This window comes from Naegleria fowleri (genome assembly GCF_008403515.1).
Source record: "Naegleria fowleri strain ATCC 30894 chromosome Unknown tig72, whole genome shotgun sequence".
Lineage (NCBI taxonomy): Eukaryota > Heterolobosea > Eutetramitea > Acrasida > Naegleriidae > Naegleria > Naegleria fowleri.
The window spans coordinates 452,528-475,459 of record NW_025408004.1 but is presented as its reverse complement, the minus strand read 5'-3'; the positions used below and the strand labels follow the sequence as shown (position 1 = coordinate 475,459).

Genomic DNA, 22,932 nt, shown 5'->3' with positions numbered 1-22,932 from the left:
CAGAGTGAAAAATTTTTACAAACTCCTCCGAAGAGGTTCGATTTGTGGTTTAAAGAAAAATGATTAAAACTTTTGGGAGTTGTGGCTAAGAAGAATAATAATGGGATTTTTGAGAGGATCCGAGTACTACAAGCATGATCATGCTTCTTATTTCAAATAAAATTACGAAACCATCTCACAATCTCTCTCATACTTGTGTGAATACATTTTCAGATATTCATTACCTTATTTTATCCAGAAAACAATTCCCAACATGACAAATGTCATCCCTCAACTGTTGCAACCTTTGAATATACAATGGTCCTCTCCTCATATTCTTACGGGAACATCATTAAAAAATGTTTCAACATATGAAAGACTTGTTCATTCCGAAAAGTCGATCAAGAGACAGTGATGCCTCCAAACTGACAGATATGTATGAAGAAAACGAAGGAACAGCATCAGCAACAACAACAACAACATTTCAACGAATCAACCATTCAATTCATGCTCGTTTGAAAGAGTCTTCTGCCGTTCCTTCAAATTCATCCTCTCATTCATCATCGGGATCGATCCATACCAATAACAACAACAACAACACCACAACAACGTTCGACATGGATCCATCAAATTCATCTGAAATTATCACCACCAATTCTTCTGTAAATAACAATAATTCTTCATCCTCATCTTCCTCCTCTACCACAGCAACAGCAACAACAGCAGTTGTGGGACATTCGTTATCACCACCGTCATCACAACAACGACAATCTCATACCGCTGTCAGTGGTCAAAATGCAAATGGTTCACCAAATTCTCCACGACGTAATGCTCTCTTCATGTTTAATCGAAAAAGTACAACTGGAATTCTCGGAGGAAATAATTTGGTGGTTGCATCCATGACTGGAATTACAAAATCAAAAAGTAATTCATCCAATACTTCTTCGTCGTCATCTTCAACAGTCCTTTGTAGTAGTGGATTTGATTCACCACAACCATTTATTATTGTAAATTTAAAGTCTGGTGAAGATTTGGTGGCATGTGACAGAAATGGAAAATCAGATCCATTTTGTGAGTTTACGTATCGGTATTTACCGAATAATAACACAAATTCTCAAATCGATTCATCACAGCTGAGAGGAGATTATTTAGTGGAAACTAAGAAATCCTCGACCATGAAAAAAACATTAAATCCAATGTGGGGAGAAAGTTTCTTTTTCAGTGTGAGAAATGTGGAACAAGTGGGTAATGATGATTATTTTGTGGGAGCTATTAAGGATGAATTGATTGTCACTGTTTGGGATTTTGATTTATTTCAATCGAATGATTTTATGGGTTGTGTGACGGGTACGTACATCATCATTTATTCTGAAAATGTCAATTCTAATTATAAGTTGAATGTCAACAAAATTGTGACTCCTGTACCTACATATCTGCCATTCACAAACGAACCATTTTGTTTTCTTTCATGTGAATATTATATCATTATTAATTGTAAATTGTTATGACAACAATTCTTTCTATTATCATCATTATTATAACTATTTCACACGTATGAACAGTACCTCTTAGTCAACTTTTACAAAATCAAACTCAAAAATTTTATTTAAAACTTGAAGGAGTACCCAAAGGGTTTATTTATTTGGAAATTACGGCCATCCATTGTGGACTAAATATTGATATGGACCATTCTGTACAAAATTCTCTGACTGCCACGACTCCTGAAAGTGAATCATCTCCGAGAAATACGGATGCTGGTCAAGATTTTGACATTCCTGAAATTTTCACATTCGAAAAATTGCTTGAAACAAATTCAACATTTAAGAATCTGTATGAAGAATACATGTCGAAACAATCCAGATATGAATATGAGCTTATTAAACCGCTCGGGGAGGGTGCTGTTGGATTGGTATTCAAGGCCATGAGAACTTTGACAAGTGACACTGATGCCAATAATAATAACTCAAACAATGAAAATGTCAATGCATCTCCTTCCATCGTTGCATTGAAAAAAGTCACAATAGATCACTGGCAAACTGCTCTCGAAATCTTGTACGAAATAGAAGTCATTCGATATTTGGATCAAGGAATCCTCTCTCAATGTGAAAATCTTGTACATCATCATCGAATATTTATTGAAACTATCAAACCCAGTGAAAAGAGATTCAAAAGAGGAGGAACCCATTTGAAACAACTCGCTCAGCAACAACGAAAGAATTCCATTCAATCTCTCCTTAAGGATTACAACGATGAAATTGTCATTTGTTTTGAAATGCCCTTATTCAATCTTGGTGACATGCAAAAATTCTTAGAAATGAAACAACGAAAAGGAAAGAAATTGGAAATGAAGACGTTCATTTCTTACTTGATGCAATTGGCTCATGCTCTTTCCTTAATGCATCATCCTGAATTGCGACATACCCAAGAACACGTTGGAACACGTGATGGAAATTTTAAATTTTCCAGCTCTACTCGAGAACAACAGTTATTACAACAACAACAACAACTGATGGATCGATCCATTTTGTGCCATCGAGACATCAAACCTCAAAATATTTTCTTTAGTGACGACGAATATCGAACGATCAAGTTGGCAGATTATTCATTCTTGGTTCGGCATGATCCTCAAGAATCTGAGAGCAATGGTTCGCATGATGGAGGGATGGATGATTCTGTTTTTAATGTGACAAGTCCAACTGGAAATTGTCATCCAACTTGGGATACTTATGGTTTAAAAACTACGAAATTATGTGGATCGATTCCTCACATGGCACCTGAACTTTATATTCAAATGATTAGTGATGATCCAACACTGACTCCAACGACTCTTCAGAGTAACCACACCAATTCAATCGAAATGCTCACAAACACAGATATTTTTTCGTTTGGAGTGGTCGCTTATCAATTAGTGACATTTGACACTAAGGTTGATCATTCTTTTTACAGGAGAATCATGCCTCCCCATGTTAAATTTCCCAACAGCAAAACTGACAAGAAGAAACAAAAAGAAGTCTACAATGAATTTATGGAAGAATTAGAATTCGAATTATTCAAATTGGTCGACTCGAATCGTTTCGACATGGAAGAGAACATGGCCTTTTCCTTGAAGGATCTCATCCTTAAATGCCTCAAATGGGATCCCATGGAACGACCTACCGCTTTACAATGTCGTTCCTTATTACTCGAATTGATGAACAAGTACGGAGAGGAAGCTTGAACGCCTTTAACATTTTGATCATTTAGATCTTACAAAACCTAGGTGAATAGGTGTTTAATCAATGTCAACAAAATATTTGTTGCTCATCACAAGACCCACATTCAACTTGAAAACTTCATGCATTACTAACCAACAGAAACACAGAGGTGTTGGGAGAAAGTACGCAATCGTGTGGTGGATTGTGAGAAAACCGTTTGAAAACCCGCCAAAACCCGAAACGACACCAACGACCTTCAATTTACGAAAAAAAAATACCCTCCTCGCTCTATCGCGTTACTTGTTTCGATAGGTTGGTTCTAAAGGTGCCGTTGATTCTCGGGAAGGCAAGATGAGTAAAGCGCTTGCCAAGTTTAAGAGGAATAAGAAGGCTGATCCCTATGAGAAGGCTGCGGAGGTAAGTCTTTGAATCGTTCCATTTCAGAACCATTGATTGATTGAACTGTGGTCCCATGCATGGTTGTATGCACCCATATATCGATCAATACTTCCGAATCTAATTGGTCATTATCTCTTACATGGGCTTCTTCATCCTGTCACAACCCACAACCCGCCCGAATTGATTCGTTTACAACAATCAATATTCCTTACTAAAGTCAATATTCTTGTCATACTTTATTCTTGTGGTAGTCGGAGAGGAATTTAGCTCCACTTCGGGAAACAAACTATTGCAGGATATATTTGAAAAACGTGCAAAGGCCTACGCAGATGCTGGTTTAAGTTTTGACGATTTATGCTCGCCAATGTTGCTGAGTAAGGGTCAAGATGAATTGTTTTATGGCTTTTGGGGACAAGTTTTGAATCGATCTCAAAAATCAAAATCATCAGGAGCAGCCACAGCAACCAAGATTATTCATCACTGGAAAGAACTGTTCTTTCAAATGAATGATCCTCGATTTCAACCTGATGACAAAAACAAGAAAAAACAAACAGAGGAACCCTCGCCCGAAGAAAAAAAGAAGCTTCTTTCACAGCCATCCAGGTTTTTTATTGTAACTTCGAACATTGATGCCGAATTTGTTAAAGAAGGTTTCAAAGAGAATGAACTGTATGAAACCAGAGGCAACGTGTTGACATGGCAATGTGCAACGCCATGCTGTAAAAACACCTTCAGTGCGAGAGAGGATTTTAGATTTGAAATTAATCAAGAGAGTGGTCGTGCACCTCCCCTTAAATATTCAGACAAATCTCATCAAAAGAAGAACATTTCAGATTTTGATAGTAGTACCTTACAACCCACCACCACAGAATTTGCAACTCTCGGTGAGGAAGATTTCGATTTTTATTCTGCAACAGGGAAAACAGATTATTTTCGAAGCAGATTGTATATGGATAAACCAGGGTTCTCGATGGGAAATAATGGCATGCAAGAAAAATTATTGCCATCCCAAATTGGAGAAAAACGAGGAGCCTATTATCAATTCTTTGCTCCCAAAGATGTGCCAGACAAATTTAAAAATCCTGAAAATTATCTGAGGCCTGGCTCTGCAAAACGTATTTCATATGTGTATGGAAAGAATAACTATGTGTTGGGATCATTGGTAGAAATTGGAAAAATGGCAGAGCAAGCATACACGAACGGAGCAGGCATACAATCGGGTCTCACAAGCCGAAGCCTTATTGAGAGGCGAGATGCCGTTCTACAAAGATATAATTTAATTTATGACGAGTCTGATGAAGAGGAGATTCCCAAGTCAGCCAAAAACAATGTACATAAGACTAACAGTTTAAAACTTGTAATTGAAAATAAGAGCGGACAAGAGACAAAGCTTGAACAATTTTCGGAGGACATTCATACTACTTTGCATGATTTTGCATTTTCAGGAGAAATTGAACCAACGGAAGAGGGTTTTATGGAAGTGACAATTATTGACCCAATGATTCATTATCATCAATTTTACACTGATCTTCACAATACTGACGAAATTGTGACAGAGAAGGATGTGTTAGAATTTCGGAAAAATCCACTTCCCATCATTCCAAGAGATCAAACTCTAGTGGCAGGCTCTGCAAATGTCACATACATCATTTCCATTCAAATCATTAATCTAGATGACGAATTGAGCGAGGAACCAGCACTCTCATACACCAGCAAAGTATGTCCAACCATTCGAAGGAAGAGAGAAGAAGACGGAATATTTGTTGACTCTGTCATCATTAATGTGAACGATGCCATTGCAAATATTGGAGGTAGCAGTAATATTGGTGCAGAGAAACACGTTCTTCCTACACGTGGAAAAGTGAGTGTTGTCGTTCAACCATCCAAACCAAAAGAGAAACGCAAGTCTTCAGTGCCGTCACTTCCAAAGGTTATACGAGTGGAAGAACAACCATGGCAACTAGTTGGAGAATATAACATGCGTTTTCTTCTGGAAACTCCTCCTTCATACTCCGCCAGCAAGCAAGCATCTAACATGGGGAGTAATGGCAATTCTCAGCTCTTTAAGGTTGGTTCGAAAACTCAAACTCCCCTTGTGAACGTGCGAATGTTGGATATTTCCCTCAAAACACGAGATTCTGTGCATTCTCTAAAACTGCGTGCCATACAGGGAGGGGAAGGTCGAAGCGTTGAGTTGGCCACCTTATTTGTAGACATGCCAATCACAGACTTTTCTACCGCGAATCCAGTACCTCAATTAAGTCAAGACAAGAAACCACCAAATACAACAACCACAACAGCATCAACATCGTCTCCTAATACCGCAACCTTTACACCTAACACTGCATTTTCGCAACAACAGTCACCAAACACCTTCAACACTCCGAAATCCTCAGTTTTTACAGAAAATATAGATTTTTCTTCCAGAAAAACACAACCTCATCAAGTATCTGACCTACTCAGTGGCCGTGTGAAATCTGCTGAAGATATAGACCTGTACAATCCTCGAAAACAACCCATCATTAATCGAATATTTTGTGAGACGTGTCGAGGAGTGGCTAGACCTCGTGTGAAAATGAATCTCACTGATGACAAATGGATCAAGACCAGTATCATGCCTTACAAAACATGGAGTACCAAAGTGAAAAAGGCCATTCAAGAAGAGGGAAGATCTATCGTTGTCTTGGAAGTTGGAGCTGAAGCCAAACTTCGAGCCATTACGGACATGATTTTAAAACAAAATTCAGACAGTGCCGAAATTATTCGAATTAATCCCAAACTTCGAGTCGTACGTGGCCAAAAAGAAGTGTTAAAAATTCCCTCTGGAGCAGAAGGCCAATATAATGTGATTGAAGATCCATCGAGTTCAGCTGCCATCAAAAAGATTGATCAGTATTTAACTGAAATTAGTGAACGTTTTTCCTCTAGAGTGTAAATACTCGACGAGTTGCGAATTTTAATACCTAACAAAAATATTAATACTATACCTAACAAAATAAGGTGTTATCGACACTATACCAATAATGAATCACCACCACCTTAAATAAAGATGCATGATTGCCTCCTCACGACTTTCGTGACAATCATTCACATACCATATCAGGGAAAGAAGACCATAAGCAATTTTAATCACAATCTCTTCATGAAATGTGTTGAGTTGAATGCGGGATAGTTTTCATCATCAATATTCATTTTGAAAGAAAGAAGAACCACCAATCGTTTCACACTCCGATTCGGAACGCCAAAAACAAGATGAAAAAATGAGTGTCTTGGATGTGGTTTCGTGAAAATGATTCATTTCTTTCAAGATCCTTAAAATTTCGTTTTTAATCAAATGATCACTAACCAATGAGAGAGATCCTTCTTTTTTACCAATGAATGAGGATTACCTTCTCTTTTCTCATTATAATATTTTGAATTTCAATTGAAAAACATCAACTCTTCGGCGGAGAATATTTTCGCTCAACTTTCTTCGCGCACACGAATGAGCCTCAAAGGAAAATTAATTAAAAAAAATGCCTTCCAATGCTTCGTCGGCAGCCCAAGAGCCTTCTCCCTCCTCACTGTATCGAAATACTCCACATCCGATCATGGTGGCTACAAAGAGTGTTTCACCCGTGGAGCAATTTTTGAGATCTGAGAGTGGAAGAATTACAGAATTTTATACGAATATGTGCTTTGATCTTTTTGTGGATTCAGATACATTGGGTTGGCTGGTTCTTAATCAAAAGTATTTGAAGGTGATGGAAGGAGGTAAGTTTGTTTTTTTTCATGATGATTTGGAGAGTAGAGTGGTTGTTATGATGGTCTGACATGATTACAAATTCGTTTGTGCGTAAATATGATCATGATGATTCTATTGAATTTGGAAACGTACTTGACTGTTTGTTTGTTTTTAAATCAACAAACCATGAACTTGACTTGTGATACCATACATTTTACTGCATGGTCACATTCATTCCACTTTCTTTTCGTGTCAATACATATACACTCTCTTATACATTATTTGAAAATTATTTTCATATACAACTCTCGGATTACTCTTTGACCAACTCCTCTCAAATTTGTGTCACTCCGAATATGTAGAGAATGAAAAGACCATCAAAAACGAATCTGACATTGTGCAGGCCTTGTCAAGTGGAACAAAGACTGAAACAGTTTCTGTCAACGTCATTGATGGCCAGTTTATTTCCGACATCAAATCCATGTTAGAAGTGATCGAAACACTTATCAAAACGAAACGTATCAAAACTCTCTTGATTTCTTCTGCAAAAAGCGTATTTTGTGCTGGTGCCGACATTAATATGATGTATCCCAACTTGGATGAGAAACTTGCAGAAAAGGCAGCCAAACATGGACAAGATGCAATGGATCGAGTGGCCAGCCTCACCGTTCCAACCATCTCATGCATCCATGGACCAGCATTGGGTGGTGGTTTTGAATTGTGTCTTGCCACTTCTTACCGATTGGCTAGTGAACACAAGAGTACCACTATTGGCTTACCTGAAGTCATGTTAGGTGTCATTCCTGGAGCAGGAGGTACCGTTCGATTTGGAAAATTAGTTGGTTTACAAAAGAGTTTGGAAATGATTTTACCTGGTAAGACTCTCTCAGCTGTTCGTGCCAAGAAAGCAGGCCTCGTCACTACAACCATTCCTTACGAAGATCGTTTCAATGGAGAATTTAGATTTTTGGCAGCTGCAAGAAATTATGCTGGAGCTAAGACAGTTGACAAGAATCCACCAATCGCTAAATACGAGCCACAAACGTTGAGAGACAAATTACTTGAAGGAAATCCTATTGGAAGAAAATTCGTTGCTCAAATGGCATTGAAAAATCTCGACAAGACCACACGTGGCAAATATCCTGCACCATATGCTGCTCTGCAATCTGTATTTAATGCTACCAAACCAGGAATGTCCAATGGTCGTGCTCTTTTAATGGAAAGACAATTATTTGGAAAGATGGCTGTCACTGCTGAATCAAAGAACTTGATGGCTGTGTTCTTTATGCGTGAGAATGCCAAAAATTGGAAGAGAAAATTCCCCAAGCTAGGCAAATTGAAATCGGTTCGTAAAGTGACCTATGATCCAACTATGGTCAAACAACCTGGATCTGTTGCACCTTCGATTGCTGTCATTGGAGCTGGTGTCATGGGAAGCGGTATTGCTCAATTGTTCGCTCACAAGAACTATCCAACATTTATGAAGGACATCAAACCTGAATTTGTCAAGAATGGCATGAACATTGTTGAGAGAATTTTCATGGATGACTATGTTAAGAAGAATAGAATGTCCAGAGAGGAAGCACTCTTCAGAATTAAGCTCGTCTCTGGAGGTGTTGAATATCCAACTCAAGCCTCATCAGGCAATGGAATTCAAGTTGTCATTGAGGCTGCCGTTGAGAATATGGCTCTCAAGAAGAAGATTCTTCAAGAATGTGAAAATACTCTGGCTTCTGCAAACGGTGACGTTATTTTTGCCACCAATACATCCACACTCTCCATTAATGAGTTGGCTAGTGTTTCCAAACGTCCTGACCTCGTAGTAGGAATGCACTTTTTCAATCCTGTTCACAAGATGCCTCTAGTTGAAATTATTCGAGGCAAAAAGACATCCGATGAGACTGTGGCAACTATATACAAACTTGCATTGGACTTGGGTAAAATTCCTATTGTGTGTCATGACGGTCCTGGATTTATCGTGAATAGAATTTTGGGAATTTACATGACCGAAGCAGGTAAGTTTATTGTTCAGCAAATGCCTCCAATTAATTGTTCTTGTTATTTACTTTGGAACTTACTTTCACATATGAAAATATATCTATTGTAACGTTCATCATATATCTATGGTAACATTATTATTCACATTATTTACTACTACTTGTATATCTATTGTAACTTTAATCTCACATAAGGCCGCTTAATTAATGACGGAGGAGAAATTCAACAAATTGACAAGGTGATGGTTGAACAATTTGGAATGCCAATGGGTCCATTCAGATTATTGGACGAAGTTGGTACCGATGTTGCCTATCATTCGGGTGAAACATTGAAAGTATTGGGTGCTCGTTTCACAGAAACTGCCACAGGAAGTTCACTTTTCGATTTGAAAAAATTGGTCGATGCTAAATTATTAGGTAAAAAAGTTGGAAAGGGAATCTTTGTGTACGGAGAGGAAGCCAAAAAGCTTAAAAAGGGTGAAATTAATCCAGAATTGTTGCAAGTGTTCCCAGGATACGATCCCAAGCTTCGTCGCAAGTTTGCCCCTGAAGAAATTATTGATCGTTGTGTGTTATTGATGGTCAATGAGGCATGTATGATTTTAGAGGAAGGCGTTGCTGAGACTCCACAAGACATTGATGTTGGAATGATCTTTGGAACTGGTTTTGCTCCTTTCCGTGGTGGATTATTGCAATATGCCGATTCTAAGGGAGCTAAATGGATTGTGAAGAGATTAAAGGATTTAGATGAAAGATATGGAGCTAATGGAACACGATTCAAGCCAAGTCCTCTTCTTTTGAGAATGGCTGAGAACGGAGAACGTTTCTATCCAGATCGACCTGTTGTGACATTTGTTGAGAGAAATGTTCCTCCAAGACCCAAATTGTAACCAAACACATGTGTGTCAACTTTAAATTGCGATTATTATAAATTCTTATTTATCCTTAAACAATTCAACGATTTTCTTACGAACAGGCATAAAAATTTAAATCATACGAGAAACAATTTGAGAGTGTTTATAAAATCCAAAACTAGTGTGTACAAGTCAATTATGACCAAATTCTTCAATAAAAGTGTGTTGTCAAATGCACCATTGATGGTGGCAATTGAATAAATTTCAACACCTCTTTCATGTCATTCACTTGAATTCAAAATTGAAATATACACAAAGAATAGATCTGTATCTTGATGAGGAAAGCAAGTCCGCTCCGTTACTTCCAGAAATTGGTTCACTTGGTCGAACCTATGAATAAAAATACCGTTTCTTTTTTCCAACATCACCAATATATTATCTAATAATTTAATTTTCTTGTTTCTTTTTACTCATCATGGTACAAACACCAGATCGACACTGTACAGAATTGCCGGAACATGATGATTCCGATGAAGAGGATGTTCTAGATTCCGATGAAGAATTCACCCGGGTGAGAGGACATCCTTGTTTTGCGCTGGTATCGTTTCCTTTGACGTAATCATAAAGGTATTCGATACCACTAATGATTAATCACAAGACCATTTTTTTCTTTTTTGAAAATTCAAAATTTAACGAACGCTTTTTTAAAAAGTGCTCGATTGTCAATTCTTGAATCGGCGAAATAAAATTTGCACGACTCTCAAGTCAATATCAAATTCAATAATAAAATTAAATATTAAATTTATATATATTTTATAATTAATATTTAATAAATAATCATCGCAATAAGGATGAATACATCATCACCCAGGATGTATAGCTTCCTCAAAGAAGAAAAAAAATGTCTCACGACAAGGTTTCCATTCTGACTTTCTCCGAGGCCATTCAACAACACTTTTCGGAACAACAACATAATGAAAAACCGACCACTGCTGTTGAGCACAACTTGAATCTACAACAACAAATTCATGAAATATTTACGAATGGCATGTGGGATTGTGCACCAAAGAATATTCTGCCAAAATCATCTCCATTATTACCTCTGGTTGGTTTTTTGTTCAATTCCGATCAGGGAAGTACCAGTGAGAGTATGATTGCCTTGTTTTATGATTATTTTGGATATAAATTGACGGCAATGGTTTGGATGACATTGTTTATGATTTGGTTGAGTGCTGGAATGATTTTTGGATTACCCTTTTTAGATGTGACGTTAGGGAGAATGGGTGTATTTGTGGGAGGTGTCCTACTGTGTCTGTTCATGTCATATCTTGTTTTGGAGAAGGTGTTGAAACCAATGTTGATGAAAGATTTTTCGAAATACATTCAAAAAAGCAAGGAATCGAACGAGTTGGGTGATATTGCCAATTATTATGCAAAAAATTCCAAGAAACCATTGAATCGATTCTTTTTGGCTTATATTGGAGAAGAGCTGGTTGGACATGTGGCGATTGATGAATGGCATTATCCAGGTGAAGGAGAGGATCAGGTGTTTCGTCAACTTGATGAAGAGTTTTCTAAACGTAATGATGGCAGAAAGCCACTCATTGTTGAACTTCGAAGAATGAGTGTCAAGAGTAGTCATCGAGGAGCTGGCATTGCTAAAAAATTGATAACTCATCTCTATGAATATGCCAAAAATCAATGTCATGCAGATTATCTAGTTCTCAAAACATCGAGTTTGCAGTATGGAGCACGAAAATTATATTCCAATTTTGGTTTTGAGTTGAAGAGAGTGGATAATATTGTACCACCTGTGTCACTGTTCCATTTTGTTTTAGATCTTGCAAAGAGTAAATAAGTGAGTGACAATTCTAGATCAATTTGTATGCAATACAGGTGCATGTGTGACAAGATTATTCTATATTATGATAATCACTGATACACATTCAAAGGATGCTCATTAATCAGATTATAATACTCGAGTAATTCAGAATATTTCATAAATCACTCCTTCTTCAAGCTAGAACCACGATCACTAATGTGGAAAAGATTCCACAATGTTTTCAAGACATGAATGGAAAATTGAACACTCTTAATGGCTCCATAAGCGATATTTGTTGCACCCGCATGAATACCCAATCGTATGGCAACTCTTCTTGAGATGAGCATCAATCCAATAGTAGTCAGAATTTTCGCAACCAAAATGATCAATCCATTGAATGGTAAAAACATGAAAACAAATTTCAAAAATCGGTGTAAGGTTCGATTTTTCCTTACAATATACGACGAGGCAATTAAAATAAGCAAGTCCACTGTAATGTCCTCTCTCGTCTTCAATTGAATAATATTTTCGAGTTGCATTTTCTGTATGTATTGATTTTGTTGCAACTCCTCCACCGTTTTGTAGTATTTTTGCATGAAGGACGCAAGTGATGATTTGTGTTGTTCGACCTCTTCGTTTAAATCACCAACAGTCTCATTCAGTTCTTCCACTTTTGAATGTAGCGCATTCACTGTCTTCTTACTCTTGTGTAGTTCAAGTTGAAGTTTATGAGACTTGACAGCGTTGGCAAAATTTGCAACTAAATTAATGGAATTAAGCTTAAAATTCAAAATATTCATTCGATGTTGTTTCACATGAAATTGGTTCAGCAATAACATGGCACTCCTAATGTCTCCTTTTTCTTCGAGATAATGGTGAAATAAAGCCTGATGCCTCGACTCTTGTCGTGTAATCATGGTTGTGTCGTTTAAGGTTGTCTCTCCACTACTTTGAAGTTGTTGCAATTGTTTTGCGGTCGATGCTTTGAGAGGCTTTAAAATATTATCTGCATTGAATTGTTCAAAATCTGAGATATCCATTGTGCTAGTGTCATTAGCATTTGGTGATGATGAAGATTGAGCATTTGAAATTTTTTCTGCGTTAGGTGTTGAGAAATGTTCGATGGAAGTGTTTGACTCATTTTGACGTTTTCGATTGGCAGAATTAACTTTTGGAAAGGGAGACGTTGAATTACTGGTAGTAGATTTTGGAAAAATTGATGGTGAAGACTGTACATTAAAGGTATTAGGAGTTAGAGGTGTGCTTATGGTGGAGGAATTTGTTGTCGTTGATATTGGTAGTTTTGGAGTTGTTGTTGTCTGCTGCATGTTCATGACATCTAGCGAGTGATTGGTGGTGTGTCGTTTGTTGTTGTTGTTGTTGTTCTTGGTAGGTGTTGAAAAATTGGTCGTTTGCAATGAAGAATCATCCGCATCTTCAAATAATTTTTCATAAATTTCCGATTCGGAATTTGTCTTGTTGGTGGTTCGGTGAGCCTCACCATTATCATCTGCCATTAAAACAGCATCCATAGAAGGATATTTTGTAAATAATGAAGGAGACCGAACTCCATCTTTTGTGGTTCTAGATAATTGAGGATCCTTTCGATAATCATTCTTAATAGGACTCGGAGCTAATTGAACAGTTGAACCATTTAAATTCGGAGAAAAGTATTCAATTTCTTCATCCAATGATGCAGATGTCGTATGATGATGTGATATTGTGCTCTGATGATGAAAATTATTGTTCTGGTTTAAACCATGAATATTATTAAAATTATTCTTTTGATTATTGTTGTTACTAGGAGAGTTGATCAAATTATTTTCTGTCTGTTGTGAGGATGATGGAGGAGGGGATGATGTTGCTAGGGTCGAAACACCATCCATTGATCTGGATGGAGTGTGTCGTTTCGGAAACATTTTTTCTAAATTTTTAAACAAATCAAAAAAAAACGCCTAAAAGAACAAACTCTCCCAATTCGACAGTTGAATCTCTAGTGAGATCTCTATAAGGATGGTTTAGTAATATCTACTTGGTACTATCAATAATAATTTAATAATAGTAATACGATCAATTTTGTTGTTATTGTTATACAAAAAAAGATGGTCTAATGTCACCACTCTCGCGCATATTTTCAAAATTCATCATTTCATCATTGAAAATTAAATCATTCGTACGAAACATTTAAGCCAACCAAGAAGCAGCAGCTTCATCTTCGTTTTGAGTCGTTGCTGCTATAGTTGTTGTTGTTGTTGCTTGTGTGACTTGAGCTGTTTGAGTATCGGCAGAGGCAACTTGTGCTTCAGCAGTGCCACCACTCTCTGCCATTTCGAGATTCGACTCGGATTCATCATTCTCTTCTTCTTCTTCATTATTTTCTTCTTCTTTAGAATTTTGATCCGATTCATTCAAGTCCTCTCCAAATATTTCTTCATCAGCCATTTCATTAAATTCATCAAATGAGAGAGCGATCGTAGAGGTGGAGGCTTCATCCGATAAGACATATCCTTCCGATGATGCGGAGAGAGTGAGAGCATCGACTGTAGAGAGGACATTGGAGAGTGTGTTGGCCTTGGATGATGATGCAAGGAAGCCACACACCAAGGAAATTACAGTTAGTGAGAGAAGGATGAAGAGCGTGGAACGGTTATTGGCTTGCATTTTTTTTATGTGGTTTGATTAAAAAAGAATTGACATTTGACGTGTGACCTGTTCTTCGTACAATTCCTCAATAAATCTCAGAGCTCAGAAATTCTGGTCAATTGATCAACAAAGAAAATGCATCAATTAGTATCTCCACCAAAATGTTTAATATAAACAAACTCTATAATTGTGGAATTTCTGAATTTATTTCACTTGAGAACAGTAGTTGTTGTAGTAGTGGAATGACAGTTGTTGTACAATTAAGGATCGTATATTTGTTTAATACTTCCGTCTACCTTTCTGAAACATTGGGAGTTTGCGCGAATCTCAAGATCTACGGAGCGAGAACGATTTGAAAAGAAAAAAATTTAACTTCCACTGTATTATAAATATAAATATTGAGATTCCCTTCGCATCGCGATTCGGGCACAACCCTCTTTCTTTAATGGACCAACATGTTGACCTCAATGATAAGTTCTCCTTCCTCTCCCTCCTGCAGAACGATGAGTTGCATTAGTAGTAGCAGCATCACTGGTCAGAACAACAGGATCGCCATCCTGAAGAGCAGCCCGAGATCATCTTCCATCATGTTCATCCATAGAAATAACAACATAAATAACATAAACAATTCCAACTTGAACATGAATACAGACTCAGCAAATCTTCTCCCTCCACAACAACAACCATCCGTTTCTTCTCCTAAATTTTCCAAATCATCCGTTATGATGGGGGAATCCTCATCATTGGAAAATCGGTTGAGAATATTGCTTCCTCCCATTCAACAGCAGCAACAGCAACAACACCTCCCACAAGCCTTATCTCCTGCTTCATCCGCACCCGTAAGCAGCAACACAGAAGATACCATCTCTCGACCCTCCGTCAATCCGTTGAGAAACGATTCCGAAACATCTGCAGATGTACATCGACTGTTCCATCACGTAAAGATACCACTCCACGACAGCATGATTCCTCAACAACAAGCAACTTCTCAACTTGAGGCAACTCCAAACTCCAAACCTTCCTTTCCATTGAGTTTACAACTTCAGAACCTTTTGCCCTCTCCAAATGGTTTCTCCCAAAAAGAACCCGAACTCACATCGGTGCGCTCAATATCGTCCAAAAGTCATTCTTTGAGAATAACAAGTGCCACGTCCACTTCGTCATCCCCACAACAACATAGAATACCACCTTCTTTCTCCTCAACACCGAAATCAGCGTCATCAAAACTCCAAGCTCCACTCTCTGCTCGTGTTAGAAAATCAGACTATTGGAAGATGGAAGAACCAGTGATTAAACAACAAGCAACACCACCCTCAAAAGCTTCTTCCTCTTTCAATGGTTGCGTTTCCTGTGGTAAGGATAATGTCACACTCTCAACTACATCTGATGAAGTCCTTTCTCCTCCGGAACAGCACAATTCCTCTCGAAAAAGTCCAAACAAACATCATGAACGACACTGGAATACCAGAATAGATCGAAAATTGAAGGATCTGGAATTCTTTTATTCGGGAGGTCCTACACGAGTGTGTCACATGAAATATCTTGACGATGAGGACACAAGTTATTATAACAATATCTCTTTGAAACAACCATCATCTCCAATGATTAATCTAAAAGACGCTACACCAAAACCTGCAAAGATAAAGCAACCCTTAACTCCTGAAGTGATTGAAAAACGAAGGAAAAACAAAGAAAGACTGAAAAGGTAGGTTCAACGAGTTGTTGTTTGATTTATATGATATGAGTACATTGTTGACATTTTACTCCCTCACAAACATGCAGCATCAACGAAAAACTCCATCAATGCAAACAAGATATCAAGAAAACTCACGAGCAAGTTGAGAAGAGGATGGAACAACTGGAATTATTGGAACGTTTAGCGAATAAAAGCAGTCTTTAGCCATCATGGGAGGAAGGCCTTGATGATTTCTAACGTTTCCCATAGTAAACCATGATTCAATTCAGAAAATTATGAGGTCAGCTATCATATTCAATGAGTTGCCTTAACAGTTTCTTTTACTCAATGGCCTACATGAACAATTGCCAGCATCAATAATTGTTACACTGCTTAATGTGAGTACAAAACATGACAATATCCTCTCCTAGGGGCTCCGTTGGAGTCGTGTTGCACACACTTATGGCCTTGGTACACTTGTCTTTACATGGATACAAATTTCTCACATAACCTCCTTTATCTTGACATAACGGAAACACTGCATGGCACAACAATTCATGAACCAACTCCTTACATTGTTGTGAAGGCACTTGTCCACGAGCATTGTCCCAATTCATCAAATTGTAATACAGAGCAGCGACATAATCTGCCTTTTTCAAGGCAACATCTTCACTTTCATGAGTTCTATTGTAATCCAGAATAGACGTTGGATAATTCACTCGATTTTCGCAAAATTTCAAATCCATTTGATTCATCTCGGAACTAATGATATCACACGATTTTTGAGAAGCAAGAGAAGGATTCCATTCTCGACTGTTTTGAGAGGAGGCTAGTTGGCTTTGAATGATTGATCTCATCTTGGTACTGTATGCAGCAACATTTGAATCACGAGGATGCAGCGTTAAAAACAGCAGCATCACCGAAAGAGCAAGAATGGTCCAAAACGCAAAATAATTCTTCATTTTTTTTCAAACCAGCAAAATTTGAGCAAATTTCTGTAAATTTATCGTTAAGTTAGAACACGCTCATGTAAGGACATGTCAAGAAAATCACAAAGGATATTGAGGTTCTGCTTTTTTCTTTACACTTCATTTTCCTAAGTTCTCCAAATACAATCAACATTTCACAAGTTTTCATCATACTTCCTATCAAAAGGAACGCTCTCTCATGGCAAATCTCCAGTCATGTCACTCACTTGCATGATTTTAAATCCCCACAACACTGACCAACACCATCCAACTACACACATGGATGTGAAAAATTGTAAAAATGCAACAATAAGAGTGGGCTTCATTTTCTCTGATTCGTCCGTCATGATCGACGCTAAAGCAGTTCCTAAACCAGGAACGAAAATATTGAACAGAAGAACAATGATTCCGAAACCAGGGACTCTTGGCGTGCTATCTTCGAGCAAACCCATCTTGTTTTTTTTAATATTATCAAAGATTGTTTTTCAATTAGACCAAAAAGGAAATTGTGAATGTTTGGTATTTCAAATGAAAATCTAATTCATTCTTTTCAATTTTTTATTTACAACAGAAATCTCATTAATCTTTAGAATGATTAATTCAATTTATTGGCATTCATTAATTGTTGCTTCTCTTGCTTAATTTTCACCCAAAATTGATACGATTGAGTTGTGATAAATCTCGAAAAGGTATCTGACAAGTTTTGAATCAAGTCACCCTTCAACGAATCCAAAGATTTCAAAATTTGTTGACTATCCACCGATTGCTTTTCATTCACCGTTTTCAATAATGAAGTGCGTGTGTGAGATGGAATATTCACTTCATAGGCAGAGGAAGCAGTTAAAAATTTTCCAATAAAATTCTCCAATAATTTCACTTGTTTTGCACATTCTAATTCTCTCAATTTGTGAATTGTGTACAATTCCATTAATTGATGATAACAAATGAGATTTTCCTTTGAAAATTCTTTCACTGTGAATTTTTCAAATAATCGCAACGCCAATTGATCTTGTAAAATTTCAAACAATTCGTTTTGACAAGCTCCAGATTCGAGAGATTCTACGGATTGATCGTAGAATCTTTCATTATGACTAACATTCCATGCATTCCTTCTATATTTGAAAATATAAACGAGAAGTGATAAATCACCAAACACCAACACATAGAGTACAAAATATACTACCGAGAGAATTAATCTCACAATATCCATAATGAGTGAATTGCTAAATGCAGAATTAGAAGTATCGAGTGAAGTATTGGTCGAAATGAAAAATCCCAAACTCACAATACCAAAAACATAGGACGCCAATAGAACTCCCAAACACAAAATAAAAAGTAAGCTTTCAGCTCTGAAGAAGAGAGGATCTTCCTGAATGAAAAATCGATACATGGATGAGAGAGTGAGATCTTTGGTTTTTTTGATGTAAAAATCTTCGAGTAATTTCTTCTTTTTGGGATTTGAATCACCTTCCATTTTGGATGTCGAAGTGTCACTCAATTCAATGGTGGATTGAGTAGAGGCATTGTAAGATGGCACTTGAATCGAAGTGTCAACAATTGGTTTGGCTCGATATTCATAAATCAAACAGTACAATAAATCGCACGTGAAAATAATGGTCACACTGACAAGTGACACCACCAAAATGAAACCCATGACACTACTTGTCACAATGGTGAAAGTAACTGAAGTGAATGATTGTTTCGAGGAGTCGGATTGAGCAAGTTCTTGTCCAACTCTACCAATGGAGAGGCCTGCAAATATCACAAAGATCAGAATGGAAATTACAATAAGACTTGTGAAATACAATTTCTTGGAGGAGAGCAATCGATAGAAAGAAATTCTCTTATCCACATGTTTGTCATTCATATTTTCATCAGACATGAATGAATACATTCTTCTCAAGAGTTGATAACGAATCACTTGAATGACAAATGTCAAAACAGTCACACAAAATGCAACGCTCACAATAATGGATGAAATATAAGTGATGGTATTCAATGCAAATGGAGTGTTTGATCCACTTGAAACTAATCCAATCATGATACTTGCTTTCACCATATAGCTCAGGAAAGATTCCAACAAAATTGAAATCATTCCCACAAAAGGTGCAATATATTTTGCTTTCACTGGTTGTGAATTTCTGAAAATGATGATTAGAATCAAAATGGTGGCACTCACAATGACAAACAGTAATCCAATTCCAACGTCAAATGCCCACAAAATGTAATATGCAGTTTTTTGTTCTGTCGTGTAATTGATAAATGAATTTGAACTAAATTCTACAAAGGTTGCAAATTGTGTGGTGTGATTACAGACACATGAAATAATGTAATAATTTGACATTTTTACCTGGCTTGTCAAATGGCATCCATCATCTTTCCAATCATTCACAGTTTCATTCCAATATTTACAAGAGACGGTAGCATTGGGTTTTTCCAACTCGGTTGCAGAAACATTAAAAGTTAACACTAAAGGATCGCTCAATCCACTCAAAGGGAAATAATTACCATCCGAATTGATACATCTCAATGAAACGACTGAACTTTGAATTTTTGAAGTTCCATTGTTGGTGGTGGAGGGATTTGGATTTTCAAGATAGGTCACTAATTCAGCTCCATACAATCCTGCCGTGTCATTGAAAATCACAGTCGAAGGCATGAGCACTCCATTGGAATCATCCGAATCCATAAAAGTTCCATTAAAATTGGCAGCAAAGTCCTTTCGAATGGTGAAATAGAGAGAAGAAGTGCTGAGACGTTTTTCTTCACTGGGTGACAAGGAATCCACAATGGTTGAAGCAAAGAGTTTGACCAATGATGGAGTTTGAGATTTCATTTCAGAAAGTGGAATCATGTTGGAGAGAGTAGAGGCCAAACTTGAGAAAATTGATGAATCTCTCATACCGATAGGCATGACATTGACATTATTTCCTGTCACTCGATTATTGGAAGCATCTGTTCGCAATAAGGAGAAAAATTTTGAAAATGTCGATAAAATCGTATTGGCACTGTCAGCTGCCATTAATCTTACAGAATTTGTTGCATTGTAGGACCACATTTCAATAATTCGAGAAATATCTAACATTTTCCCAGTATCTTGCACGGTCATGTTTGAAATCATGGATTGAATTCGATTAAAGAGAGCTCTTTGAATTTGATCCACCAATTGAATATCTCCAAATTGATACATTCTTTGAGTCATTCCCATAATTCCTTTGAGTTGCATGGGAGAGAAGGATGCACTTTTCTGTTCGATAAATGTCAATACTGAATTAAGATTTGTTGGAATTACACAAACAGCATCCTGTAATAGAAAAATTTTTGTAAATGATTGATTGACATCTTTCACAAACATGACCAGTTGATGTTTGTAGGAATAACTAATCGAGTTGAAATCTGAAGAATTAGTTGGAGCCATTTGACCTGGAATTTGTCTAAAGCTTGGTGGTAAATAGGCATATTGAACAGAATTTGTGGAGAAATCAGTCACTCGGATGGCAGCTGTCATTAATTGTGACATGGGAATGTCTGAAAATTTATCTCTTAAATCACTCAAAGAAAGTGAACTCACAATCAATGGATCTAAATATCCATACGCATATAAAACATTACTATTTGGAATCACAGAGTCTGTATAAACGACATTTTGTCCAGAAAATTTGAAAAGTTGTGTAAATGTTGCAATCTGTGGAAACACACTCATTGGAGGCAATGTTGGAAATTGCAAATTAAAATCTCGTGGAGTTCTCAAATAAATCGAACTTTTGGCAATGATTCGATTTTTCAAATCTGTGACAAAACAACTCACTTTATACAGAGCATCCAACTCCATATCCTTATCTTGAGATAAAACAATACTCGAAAATCCAAGTGAATTTTCTTGAGTCAATGGTTGCAATGTGTTATAAAAATTCGAAGGACGACTCGAATTTCTTCGAGACATCAAATCTAGAGCTCCCAATGAATTGGAAACAATTCGTAGAAATGACCAATTGTATCTCAAGGTGACTCCTTTTGGAATATTCCATCCACCCAATCGAGCAGTCAATGCAAAATTAGTCAAACCCATGGGAATGAATGGTTGACCAGTGAGTGTATCCAATGAAGGAGGAGACGAAGGATCAATGACAGAAATGGGTGGAATTGAAATATTCACAAATAATTCTGAATTTGGAGGTTTTAACATGGGAATGGGTTTTTGTAAAATTTCACTTAATCCATCCGAAGAGTAGACAATGATTTCAAACTGAGCTATAATTCCGCTAATTCCAGTTAATAATTGCATGGCAGGAGTCGGTTCCAACTGAATCAAATAAACTCCTTCTGTAAAATTTGCAGAATTCTTTGGAGTCACGACAATGGTTGTGTTGGATGCGGATCGTGTGATCGTTTCACAGCGAAAATATTCCACTAATGGTTGTTGTTGCTGTAACACGGCAGATTCTTTCACACCACATTTTGTGACATTTGACAAGATAGAGGATGGCATCAAAGCTGGGATGAGAGGTGTCCATTTATATGAAACTGAGAGTGTCAGAGATGAATTGTTATTGTCTGGAATATTGAGTACATGAATGGTGTTATCATTGTAATACCCAGAATTTTCATCACCCATATAATTGGGATAGATTTTAATATTGGATAGATTTTGAAGAGAAAAGAGAGTGGAAGGACGCGACGAGGTGCTCACGATGGCCGTTTCATGAGAGATCTCAAAGTGAAAGAAAAAAGGAAAAGCAAGATGAAGAGAATGTGAAGGAAACCGACGAAGAATTTCTTCTTTTTGAAGGAGAAGGTGGAATATTGAGGGAAGGAGATGGAGTGTTGCGAGAGGAGAGGTGTGGACATTGCAGATCGAATGATCATGGTGATGTTGGGATAATGAATGGTGCTGATTTTTTTTTTGTGGATGATTCGATCGACAAGTGACAATTCGAGGAAAACAATGCCGTTTCATGTAGCTGTTGTTCCGATGTTCTCAAGGAAGGAACTTTTCTCAGTGATTCATACTATACGTTTACTTCAAACAAATAGAATCTTTGGAAAATGAGGAACGGTTTTCTGATGAGATTTTCAATTGTCATGCTGGAAAAGAGTCATGTTTGGAATGTCAATTTATTGCGTGTTAGTTACTTCTTGCATCATCGTGAATAGCAATTTCCACAAATTCATCGCAAAAGACATTTTTGAGTAATTTACATTTCAGGAAATTGCCAACTTTTTCACACACTGTTTGCATTCACTCACTTCACAGCAACAAAGAACAACCAAAAAAACAACACCATCTCTCTCATCATCCTTGGTCCATCATCAACACTACAACAGCAACATTCAAAATGGTTCGAGAATCAAGACTTCCTTTCATGACCAGAAAAAAGACCAAACCAAGTTCCGTAAAAAGACAAACCAATATTAAAGGAACTGCGAAAGAGGCAGAGAATCGAACTGATTTTATTACTACCAATAAACAAGATAAGGTGTTGTATTCTTCACCTGCGAGTAAGATTCAATAAGAAGAAGAAGAATTCTCATTAGATGATTTTGTGATCTCTAATGTCATTGAAAAAGATGTACTTTTTCAATAAATGTGAGGAGTTGTTTTTTAAAGAATAATTTCTTGGAGAGATCTGGAACACGATATTCATATTACTACTCTCCAACATAATAACATTTACAT

The 22,932-nt window shown here is 37.1% G+C and overlaps 9 protein-coding genes across 9 annotated transcripts; 5 read left to right on the top strand and 4 right to left on the bottom strand.

Annotated features, from left to right (window-relative positions):
- Window positions 1-338: 338 nt before the first annotated feature.
- FDP41_009802 (uncharacterized protein) lies at window positions 339-3,196 on the top strand (the record flags this gene model as incomplete). The annotated part of the gene is made up of 2 exons (XM_044713800.1): window positions 339-1,326; window positions 1,542-3,196. 2 exons carry the CDS (start codon window positions 339-341, stop codon window positions 3,194-3,196), a joined length of 2,643 nt encoding a protein of 880 aa, XP_044556821.1.
- Window positions 3,197-3,524: 328 nt separating this feature from the next.
- Window positions 3,525-6,507, top strand: FDP41_009801 (uncharacterized protein; the record flags this gene model as incomplete). Its single annotated transcript, XM_044713799.1, has 2 exons — window positions 3,525-3,590; window positions 3,790-6,507. 2 exons carry the CDS (start codon window positions 3,525-3,527, stop codon window positions 6,505-6,507), a joined length of 2,784 nt encoding a protein of 927 aa, XP_044556820.1.
- A 580-nt stretch (window positions 6,508-7,087) lies between these two features.
- FDP41_009800 (uncharacterized protein) lies at window positions 7,088-10,183 on the top strand (the record flags this gene model as incomplete). The annotated part of the gene is made up of 3 exons (XM_044713798.1): window positions 7,088-7,325; window positions 7,659-9,311; window positions 9,489-10,183. The coding sequence occupies 3 exons, from the start codon at window positions 7,088-7,090 to the stop codon at window positions 10,181-10,183; spliced, it is 2,586 nt and encodes an 861-aa protein (XP_044556819.1).
- An 865-nt stretch (window positions 10,184-11,048) lies between these two features.
- On the top strand, window positions 11,049-12,005 carry FDP41_009799 (uncharacterized protein; the record flags this gene model as incomplete). Its single annotated transcript, XM_044713795.1, has 1 exon — window positions 11,049-12,005. One exon carries the CDS (start codon window positions 11,049-11,051, stop codon window positions 12,003-12,005), a length of 957 nt encoding a protein of 318 aa, XP_044556818.1.
- Window positions 12,006-12,151: 146 nt separating this feature from the next.
- Window positions 12,152-13,888, bottom strand: FDP41_009798 (uncharacterized protein; the record flags this gene model as incomplete). The annotated part of the gene is made up of 1 exon (XM_044713794.1): window positions 12,152-13,888. The coding sequence occupies one exon, from the start codon at window positions 13,886-13,888 to the stop codon at window positions 12,152-12,154; it is 1,737 nt and encodes a 578-aa protein (XP_044556817.1).
- Window positions 13,889-14,153: 265 nt separating this feature from the next.
- Window positions 14,154-14,630, bottom strand: FDP41_009797 (uncharacterized protein; the record flags this gene model as incomplete). The annotated part of the gene is made up of 1 exon (XM_044713793.1): window positions 14,154-14,630. The coding sequence occupies one exon, from the start codon at window positions 14,628-14,630 to the stop codon at window positions 14,154-14,156; it is 477 nt and encodes a 158-aa protein (XP_044556816.1).
- Window positions 14,631-15,253: 623 nt separating this feature from the next.
- Window positions 15,254-16,512, top strand: FDP41_009796 (uncharacterized protein; the record flags this gene model as incomplete). The annotated part of the gene is made up of 2 exons (XM_044713792.1): window positions 15,254-16,317; window positions 16,395-16,512. 2 exons carry the CDS (start codon window positions 15,254-15,256, stop codon window positions 16,510-16,512), a joined length of 1,182 nt encoding a protein of 393 aa, XP_044556815.1.
- A 149-nt stretch (window positions 16,513-16,661) lies between these two features.
- On the bottom strand, window positions 16,662-17,249 carry FDP41_009795 (uncharacterized protein; the record flags this gene model as incomplete). The annotated part of the gene is made up of 1 exon (XM_044713791.1): window positions 16,662-17,249. One exon carries the CDS (start codon window positions 17,247-17,249, stop codon window positions 16,662-16,664), a length of 588 nt encoding a protein of 195 aa, XP_044556814.1.
- A 601-nt stretch (window positions 17,250-17,850) lies between these two features.
- On the bottom strand, window positions 17,851-21,870 carry FDP41_009794 (uncharacterized protein; the record flags this gene model as incomplete). Its single annotated transcript, XM_044713790.1, has 1 exon — window positions 17,851-21,870. One exon carries the CDS (start codon window positions 21,868-21,870, stop codon window positions 17,851-17,853), a length of 4,020 nt encoding a protein of 1,339 aa, XP_044556813.1.
- Between the last annotated feature and the right edge of the window lie 1,062 nt (window positions 21,871-22,932).